This window comes from Periophthalmus magnuspinnatus, chromosome 7 (assembly GCF_009829125.3).
Source record: "Periophthalmus magnuspinnatus isolate fPerMag1 chromosome 7, fPerMag1.2.pri, whole genome shotgun sequence".
In the NCBI taxonomy this organism is placed as follows: Eukaryota; Metazoa; Chordata; class Actinopteri; order Gobiiformes; family Gobiidae; genus Periophthalmus; species Periophthalmus magnuspinnatus.
The window spans coordinates 28613753-28623898 of NC_047132.1; the positions used below are offsets into that span (position 1 = coordinate 28613753).

A 10146-nucleotide genomic window follows, 5' to 3' on the forward strand; every position below is an offset into this window, starting at 1 on the left:
GGAGCACATCATTAGGAGTGACCCTAGGGTGTAGCAAAAGGTGGGTGCCCCCCATAAAACAACATAAAGATAAGAGGGTTGGTTAAGACCCACAGCTCTCCGTGTGTTTGGAGGCTGAGACACCCTGTAAAAGTGTCATGTTTCAAAGTCAATCTATCATTCGCTCTCTTTTAATCATTCAGGGAATTAGGAATTCTAAAAGTGTGGCTCCCTGTGCTTACTCAGCTGTGAGTGAGTTACATTAGAGCTGCAGCAGGAGGCTGTGGCTGCTGTGATATGCCTGTTGTCTGCAGCTTTGCTTTGGTCTCACTCACTGTTTTCTGTGCTCCTCCTCCAGGCAACACTATCTCCATTCCCACGGCCACCGGGGCCAAGAAGCGCTTCTGGATCATCGAGGACATGTCCCCTTTCGGTAAACGCCGTAAGACCGCCTCATCGCGCAAGATGCTGGACGAGGGCATGATGCTGGAGGGCTTTCGCCGCTATGACCTCTATGAAAACTGCAAAGATATCAACTGTCAGTTCTCTCTGAAGGTGACCCACTATCACTGCACCAGGGAGAACTGTGGGTACAAGTTCTGTGGGCGCACGCACATGTACAAGCACGCGCAGCACCACGACCGCGTTGACAACCTGGTCCTGGACGACTTCAAGCGCTTCAAGTCGTCGCTCATCTGTAACTTCCCTGACTGCCAGTTTTCAGGGAACAGCACCCACTTCCACTGCCTGCGCTGCGGCTTCCGCTGCACCGACAGCACCAAGGTGACGGCCCACCGCAAACACCACGGCAAACAGGACGTGATCAGCGCGGCCGGGTTCTGCCAGTTCAGCTCCAGCGCTGACTGTGAGGTCCCTGACTGCAAGTACAAGCTCAAGTGCTCGCACTTCCACTGCACCTTCCCCGAGTGCAAGCACACTGTGGTGGGCATGTCCCAGATGGACTCCCACAAGAGGAAGCATGAGAAACAGGAGCGCGGAGAGCTGCCCTCTGTGTCTCCTAAACAAGAAGGACCCCATCTGAGCGGAGTGGTGTCAGCGGTCACCCCTGTGTCTATGAGCATGCCCCACATGAACAGCACCCCCTCCATGCTGTACCCGGGGGGAGCCTTGGGCTCAGACTACAGCCACCCGTACCCCCCGTCCTCCATGGGCATGGACACGGCCCTGGACAGCTCCCTGAACCTGACGGACACCAGCAGCTCCATGTTCTTCCTGAAGAACGCCGCTGGGCTGGGCCTCAACGACTCTCTGGACCTCAGTAAAAAGATGCTCCAGGACACAGGCCTGTCCAACCACACCTCCACCCCCCTGAGAGGGGGCTCCGGCCCGGACGACACCACCGGGACTTCCGGGGAGGCGGAGGACGACCTGTCCCCCGAGGAGGAGGACATGAACTCTGACTCAAATGACGACTCGATGGCAGAGGGCGATAGAGAGAAGGACAGTGCAGAGGCTCTGAGTGCTTCCGTTAACCACTCTTCCCCACTGCAGAGCCCCCCAGTGGAACAGCAGGAGCCCTGAACTCTAAGTTAAGACTGAGAAGTGAGAACAAAGACATGGAGAGGCCGCACACATCCTGTTCAGACTTTTACTCAAACTAGTGATGGCCCACACTGATGATCATGTTTACAAGATGACCAACATTATTAATTCAATTATGCATTAAGAAAAAATATGAACAGAGACACAGTAACAGGGCCCACTTTTACAAATAAGGGGGCAGCAATGTAAAACATTTTACTACACATCAGTCTTTTGTGTGGGTGCATGTTTGACTTTAATTTATTTTTATTTTTTCACTTTACTATGTGTGAAAAAAACAAGAAAAACAAAAACAAATCTCTCTATATAACTATATATGTAAGTGTGTGCGTGTGTGAACGATGATCTAAGGAGAAAAGTGCTGTGGATATTCTATAAGCAAAGACAAGCGGATCACCAAGGGGATTGCCCTCAGAAGTTTGGATCTTTTCTGTATTATGAATAATAATAATATTAATATTATTAGACATTGTGAGGAAGAGTATAAAGCTCCGTCTCTGATGTTTTACTTCGTTCTCAATCTGGATTTGACCAGTAGCTGTTTGGTCAGTCTCTACAGTTCTCGTGACATTCTGCTAGCTGTGTCCCACTAGCACCAAAAACCAAGCTAAGTCCCTGTAATGTACCCCTCCTGTCTCGGGCCCCGCCCAAGGGCCCCTCAGAGGAATCGAGTCTGTGTGTGGATAGTGCACTTTTCTATATTAGCTGACCATTACAAACATAGAGAACTCCTGCTCATATTTAAGACTATTTTTGTTACCGTTGGCATCACTGCATTAAATTGTCATTTTGTTGTGTTATAGTTAGATGCATATCGATTTGGATGAAGCTGTATTTAAATCAAAAGGGGAGGGTTGGACTGCCCACAGGAAGTAAAGAGACATTTGGATGCAGTGGGATATTTCAGCACCGGGAAAGTAGTTTTATGTTGAAAATGTACAGACCCAAAAATGTCCGAACGGCATTGTTGGTTTTTTCTTTTTCACTTTGGCTGTGGTTGAACTCCTGTTAATGTTATGCTTTTAATTTAATATTTATGTGACCTTCCAATGAGACATTTTTAGGGTGTTATTGCACTTTTTAGGTTCATTTTTACCGTCAGAAAAAATATGATATATATCTTTTAACAGGGAATTTGCTTTAATGTTGTTTTAGTTCACTTTGCTTTGATGCACAAATAGATGTTAGTGTGACAAAGAACTCTTGTTATGTGACTTATTTAAAAACTGGTTTTTATTTTTTGATTTTCTGTGATTGGACAAAATGGAGCGCCCCTGACATGGGTGTGGCTTGGTTAGGAACACTAATATGGACTGTAATTGAAGAGGTTGTGAAGAGGCTGACTTACTGTAGTTCTAAATTATTATTATTATGTATTGAACCGTGGACACACGCAAAGGGAAGATTTCCAGAGCTCGGCATTGGAAAAATAATCACAATAGGGAAAAGTGTGTGTCAATGATATTCCACCAAACATTGTTTTAAAAAAATAAAAAATGGTTGTACAGTATTTTCCTCTGTAAAAAATAACTATATATGAACAAAATGCTCTTTGATGAACAGCTTCCTTTAAAAAGAAAAGTCGTAAAAGGAGAAATGAAATAATAAAAAGTTCAAAATTCAAATAGCCTCACTTTAGTTTGCTTGTGTGTGTGACTTTACTTTCTGTTGGTTCAGCCACATGGAAGAAAATGGTCAAGCAGAATTAATATTTACTCTCATTTTGTCAAAACTCAGTTTTAAAGTACACAGACTTTCTGTTTTATTTATACGCACTTTGTGTGTTATATTTTTTCTTTAGATGAAAATATTTTCTTTGAGCTCAAGCTTCACAGACTGAGTCACCCAGCCTCCCGTCAAACTCCTGTGCACTTGAATTTAGTTTCTTTTTGTGTGTGCAGCTGTGAAGTAGCAGGATTTGTATAAAGTTGACATTAAATAAACTATAAATACAGATACAATGTACTGTATAGTGTTTGAAGCCTGTGGGCAGACCTAACATGCGAGCGGCGCTCCAAAAGAGGTTCCTCTTGGCTCTGTCCCAGCTCCGATTCATATTTCATGACCTTGTGCTTCTCCCTCTGCTTTGTTCTGCCATTAATCCAACTGGAGCGATACAAAGCACAGCAGACCTGCCTCTGTGCAGCCACACACCAGAGTCTGAGCTCCATCAGGACCAGAACAGAACACCTCTGTGTGGGTCCAGCCTCAGGCCCTGCTCCTGCTGCCCTATCTCTCCTCTGCCTCGCTCGCCCATTATCGCTGTCTCTCCTCTGCCTTGCTCGTCCAGTGTCTCTCTCTCCTCTGCCTCGCTCGCCCTCTCCGCGCTCCCGTCCAGTGGCCCGGGCGTCACTCGCTCTGTCCCGTCTACAGCTGTTCCTGTCCTTCCTGCTTCTTCTGAGGCTTTTTCTAATAAAAAGACAGACATGGGTAAAGGCATCACCATCTGTCAGCCAGCTGGCTCCTGTATATAATCTACGAGAAAAAAATGAATAAACAGAAAATTATATTACACTAAAACCAGACGGAAACGACCTCCAAATCCAGCTTCAGCTTCTGCTGAAACGACAGATCCTTTTACAGGAGAAATTAATTCAGTAAGAGATGGTGCACACAAGTGGTGAAGAAACAGGGAGATGTATTTCCAGAGCTGGAGAATGTAATCTGAAAGACGCCTGCTCACTGCAGCAGCCACATTTTAGACTTTGTAAAATATATTGCACTTTTGGACTAAAAGCCATCTCCCGTTAGCATTCAATTTAGTGAGATTCATGAGACGTTTTCTATGAGAAGTTGACAAAGAAGCAATTTTGTAAGTCTCCACTTGAATTTGTTGCCCTCAGCACTGCTCTCTTTAGTGTTTCAGATTTATTTCCCTGGAATCAGTGCTTTCATCTTCATTGTGCTATATTTATGTTTTCTCTGTTTGTGCATGTCTTATGCAAAGATTGAGCTTTTCACTCAGTGAAATAAAAACATACTGAACCAACATGAGCTTCCTGTCTGAGAGTGTGTGTGACGGGTGCGTACTTCACACAGGGTGTACACTGTAAATGCCCCGTGAGTGTGCACGTACACGTGCGTGAGGAGCTGATGTGCCAGGAGCAGACTGGGAGAGTGCGACAGGTGTGCTCTGCATATGTGGTCACATGATGCCTATAAGGCCCATTAGGCCCAAACAGATGAAGCGCTGCTTAATGGCAGCTTTTATTAAGTTCACAAAGCACAGAGGGAGGGGTACAGAGAGAGGGACAGAGGGAGGGGGCAGAGGAAGAGCAGGTGGCCATGTCTCTGCTCCTCAGATAAAGACAGATACTGTACAGTGAGTCTGAGGCCAAGCTACGATTTATGAAGACCGACGCTGCTACAGGCCGAGGAGGAGCTGGCTGCAAACACCAATGTGACAAAGACACAAAACGGTAGAAAAAACAACACACATCCCAGCGAGAAACGAGAGGATGAAAAAGGCAACCAGAGTTTAACTAATAACATGCATATTTGTTTGTGACTGACTTTCACTTTCATTATTATCACACTCGTTAGGTTTGCTGAGAGGCCTGTTGTTAGACCCTGTGGCTAAAAGAGCCTCATGTGCCTGTTTGGCAGCAGACAGTGTCCTGTGTGTCTCACAGATCAAGTGTATTTGAACTCATTCCACTTCATCTATGGTTCAGATTATAGATGTCTCTCATCTCCCTGGTGCGCTGCCCCAGTCAGACCCCTCTTTACATCAGCGCCCTCTCCCAATAGCTCTTCATTTATCTATTTTTGCATGTGTATGGGCTTATTTTGGAGCGCCCTCATCACACGGCAGAAAGAGAGGGCAGCTTCGCTATTGGTAGCAGCTGTTGCACCCGAGACACCTCTGAGGAAACACAGAATTGGACACACAGTCATCCAATTTAACATTAACAAGACCTTATTGGAGGCAGGGGCCGTCGGAACATGCGGGTTGGCCTTATGTGGCTCTGTGTGGATTGCCCTGGCATCTGTGCGCGCAGCAGTCTCTGGTGTGTTGGCTCAAATCTGGCCCGATACAAATTGTTGAGTTTATAGAGCAGAAGGAAGATACAATCAGTAGGTGTAGGTGTCGTCATGAAATAGTTTTACTGAAATAGAGAAGAGTTATCATTAAGAGTCTCTTGATCCAGCAGTCAATTTATGTTTTCTTCTCTCGTCTATGGTCATGAGCTTTGGGTAATGACCGAAAAGACAAGATTGAAATGAGGGTGGGTGCTCCCTCATTCATACAGAAGGAGCTTGGAGTAGAGTGAGCTGAGGTTGTATCAAATATTAAGAGTTTTAGGGCACAATGAAGGGTCTGTGCTAACAAATGTCCAAAAAACACAGTCCAAACAGTGAGTGGAGCTGATTAATGAGCACACTTAATGCACATTTTACATATTTTACTTGCTTTACTAGCTTGAAAAAGAGTGAGAAGAAGAAAAACGTATTAAATCCCGCCTCGGTCTTCCATTAGAACTCACGTTAAATCCTTTGTTTAAGTGTCCTTCTTTTTACTCTAGTACTCTGGTTGCATTACGAATCTGAAAAATACATTTGCCATAAAGACTTCATCTGTTTGCAAATCAAGTCTGATGCACAGAGCTGTACTAAGTGACAGTACAGCAAAGTCAATGTGAGAAGAACAGGTCTACTTTATATAGTACTATTTTCCACTCACTTCGGAGAGCCACTATGAAAACCACAGATCGGAAACTTGTCTGATGGAGGCATGAGATAGTTTCAAGATCAAAGTTCTGAAAAAAGAGCCATTTCCACTACTTTTATATTTTCCACTGGTCGTCCCACACCACAACTGAAAATCTGTGTTGTTTTAGCTTAGCAACGACCGGTCAAACTGCACTGACCTCATCGCACTCAAATGGGTCATCTTAAAAAACACACAGTACTTTTAACACAAATCAGACACAAGTAGTAGTACTTTTGAAAACTACTCAGCATCGCCTGTGGAAAACAAGGTCTAAAGAGTCACTGTAGGTCGTTAAGGCGCGGTAGGTAACTTTTCTTGTGAATGTTTTGCCACTTTTTACCAATATACGGCCTTAAACGTATTTATTTCGAAGGAGATAAGTAGGTCATGACGCTAGACCAAACAGAAGTCAGATCTGCGGAAAGGCAAGTGGGCGTGTACGCTTGGACCACCCACAAGAAATGCGCCTTAAAGTTGTGATAAAACTTGAAATAAATGTATTTATTTTTGCACGCAACTACAATATGAATCTACTTAAAATATATCAGATCGGAAAGTAACATAAAGTAAGTGTTGCACGTTTAACCTTTATAAAAAAAACAAAACAACTGCAGCTTTGTGTACTGCTTCCTCTCCCCGCTGCGTACACTCCGTCCTCATGTTTTGCGTCTGACCTAGCCACATTTTTCCATCAACACACCTCGCATTCTTTACATTGAGGTGTATCTCCGAATCTTTTGCCTTTCAACACAGTTTTTTTTTCTGCGCAGACAAAGATGTTAACAAAGCATTCTTCTCCTCACCGTTTGAGCGCTGGGCTGGTCCAAACAAACATGGAGATTATTAATGCTGAAAACCTGCAAAACTGGCCCAGGTGATGCCAGGTAACAGCGATGTGGGTCAGAGGCTCTGCGTGACGTGGAACGGAATAAAAAAAACATATTTGAGTTTCAGTGGAGTCGAGAAAAGGCTGAGTGATGTATTGTGTCGGACACGTTAAGCTTCAGGTAGATTATATTGTTCTGATATGGACGATTTGTTCTGTGTGTTTGAACATCTTTAGATTTGGTTCTTTTTCTAGGATTGTGGTGAGGAGTACTTAGATTGTAGGCTTTTGTGTTGTGGTAAACTGGAGCGTGTCCGTCCTGTAGCTGGATCCATAGAGTCTGGGGATAAAACTTGGGATCTTCTTGCTGTGAGGTGAGCGTCTAACTATGTGCTTCCATGCTATGACAACAGTGTACACAGTTGCCTTTTAAATAACCTTAAATAGGATCTATAGCAATCAAATTATATACACTACCAGTCAAAAGTCCATATTATTTGTAGATTATCACTGAAGGCATTAAAACTACGAATGAACACGTACGTATGTAATGTAGCAAACGAAAATTAAACTCCAAATAACTTCAAATTTATTTTAGATTTTAGAATTTTAAAAGTTCCCACGCTTTGCTTTGTACCTCGGTTTGTACTTTTTACGTTTCTTGACCCAGACAAGACACATCTGTGAAGTGAAAACCATGTCAGGAAACTTCATCAAGAACCTCAGTGACAAACGTCTGAGAGTTTGCGGCGCTGTCGACAAAGCAAAGGGTGGAACGAACATTTGAAAATAAAATATATAAAAACATTTAGTGGGATTATTTAACTTTTTTTGTCCTTCCATCCATTTTCTTCCGCTTATCCTCCCAGACTTTCCTCACCCCAGACACGTCCTCCAACTCCTCCTGTGGGGCCTCAAGGTGTTCCCAGGCCAGCCCAGAGACATAGTCCCTCCAGCGTGTCCTGGTTCTCCTCAGGGGCCTCCTCCTAGTGGGACATGCCCAAAACACCTCCCTAGAGTGGCGTCCAGGAGGCATCCTCAGCCGGCTCCTCTCGATGTGCAGGAGCAGCGACTCTACTCCGAGCTCCTTCGGTGTAAATTAACTTCTTTCTTTGCTACATAATTCCACAGATCTTACATAAAATATTAGATGTCTCTTGTTTGCATCTAAAATGTAGAAAGTAGTAAACATAAAGAAAAAAAACTGAATAAGGGGGCGTTGTCCAGACTTTTGACTGACTTTTTAGAACTTTCAGAGATCAGAGCAGGGTTTTGCGGTTACATTAATGCTAACAACCGAGCACTTCCTGATTATCTTAAAATAAAACACTTAATAATTAGATGCAAACAGTTCACAGCCGACTTATAATATTATACTACACAATTACTTTACTATTTTCTCTTCAGAATCTTTGTTTAATGTATTTCTGAGCTACTGTTCCCATGTAATTTCCCTTGTGAGTCTAAATAGTCGGTTTAAAATGGTTCAACTAAACGGCGCAGTTACGGATTGAATACAAAAAGAACATTTCCATAAATGTGTTGAGCCGGGACTAAACTGTTACTTAATTTGAAGTGAGCACATTTAGATAAAGCCGGGCGTTTGGGGGTTGGGGGTTGGGGGTGGTGGGCTTCTGTTACAGTGGAGATGTTATTTGGTAAACACGCGGTTGTCATCTTCCAAGCACAAACACAATCCAGTGGAAAGATTAGCGTCCCCGTCCTTTAAACAGCTCGTGAAAAATGAGCCTCCATCGGCGCCCTCCACAAATGTTTACCCAGAAATACCAAACATTGTGTTCTATTTGTTTTACTTTGCCTTGGGTTTGCCCACTGCAGCAGATTAGTCATCCCCAGAGCTAAACACTGAATAAACAGCTAGTAGCGAACGGCCACCATAGAACAAGTGAACAAGATGGTGGCTGGCATCGGGCCTTGTAGCCATTAGAGCCTTCAAGTGGTTAGATCTGTCCTGAAGTGTGAACGTTGTGTACGCGAGTGACTGTTGAGCGTTTCAAACCAAGTAACAATGGATGTCTTTAGAAAAAACCTGGACAAACTGACGAAACCTGGATTAAAGTAAAGCTAAAACAAGATTTATCTCACTTCAGGAGCAGAATGGCTGTCAGTTTTGTCCAGCGCAGGCCCAAAACAGATGCAGGTACGATTGAACTTATTCTCGAAGTCGCCACAGGTGCCGCCATGATCATTTCGGTTGGATAATTTTGCAAAAAACCGACAATCACCACAGCAAATAAGTTATAAACAGACGACAAAACTGTTTTCAAGCCAAGAGAAAGGCATGTGGGTGGCCTCAGTGCACATGAACATCGAAACGTGACGTGATATTTTAGAGGCGGGACGTTTTTTTTGTATTTCTCCGTGGTAATATATAGGATTCCTGCTGAACTGGAAGTGCCGACACAACTGGAAAAGCAGTTTATAAAGCGTCAAATGTAAAGTAGGCGGGACTTGACTAACTGTGAAGAGTGAGTGAATAATGCCCCAATATCTGAGAAACTTACACGGTGCGCTATGTGCTCGTTTCCATGGCGATGTTATCGTTTTTGCCTTGAATATTACTCAGCACGGCGTTAAGGTAAGGCAAGTTTATTTGTATAGAACAATTCGTACACAAAGTAATTCAAAGTGTTTTACGGAATAAGAACGACATTAAAATCGCACAAATCAAAACATAAATAATCATAAACAATCATCATAAAATTAATATTAAAACAGAAGTGTGCAGAATAAAAAACCTTTCAGTCGTTAAACGTGATATCTCCATGAGGACAAGCCAGTCGCGTCACCAGACTGAGTTACAGATCAGATCCGTGGAGAGAAAACCTTAAAAGGAATAACCTCCGTTTTTGTTCTAGAGCAATAACGGCAATAGGGAAAGAAATCCTAAGAAAATTTAACGCTGTACTGATGAAACTGACGGGAAAATCTATAACATCTTCATGAAAACAAGCAGGTATTAGACTGTCCACTAAAAAAATTACTTAGTCCATCTTTAGGCTCCTAACCAGAATAGAAGTACAACCGAAACAATGCCTCACAA

The 10146-nt window shown here is 43.4% G+C and overlaps 1 protein-coding gene across 4 annotated transcripts in view; it reads left to right on the top strand.

Moving 5' to 3' along the window:
• The window catches only part of casz1 (castor zinc finger 1), a 348939-nt gene extending 344403 nt beyond the window's left edge, over nucleotides 1-4536 (top strand). For all 4 annotated transcript variants that reach the window (XM_033969410.2, XM_033969411.2, XM_033969412.2 and 1 more), the window contains one exon: nucleotides 338-4536. In XM_033969410.2, the coding sequence (XP_033825301.1) occupies nucleotides 338-1521 (1184 nt within the window). In that variant the 3' untranslated portion in view covers nucleotides 1522-4536. The remainder of the gene's footprint in view (nucleotides 1-337) is intronic.
• The last annotated feature ends 5610 nt before the right edge of the window (nucleotides 4537-10146 follow it).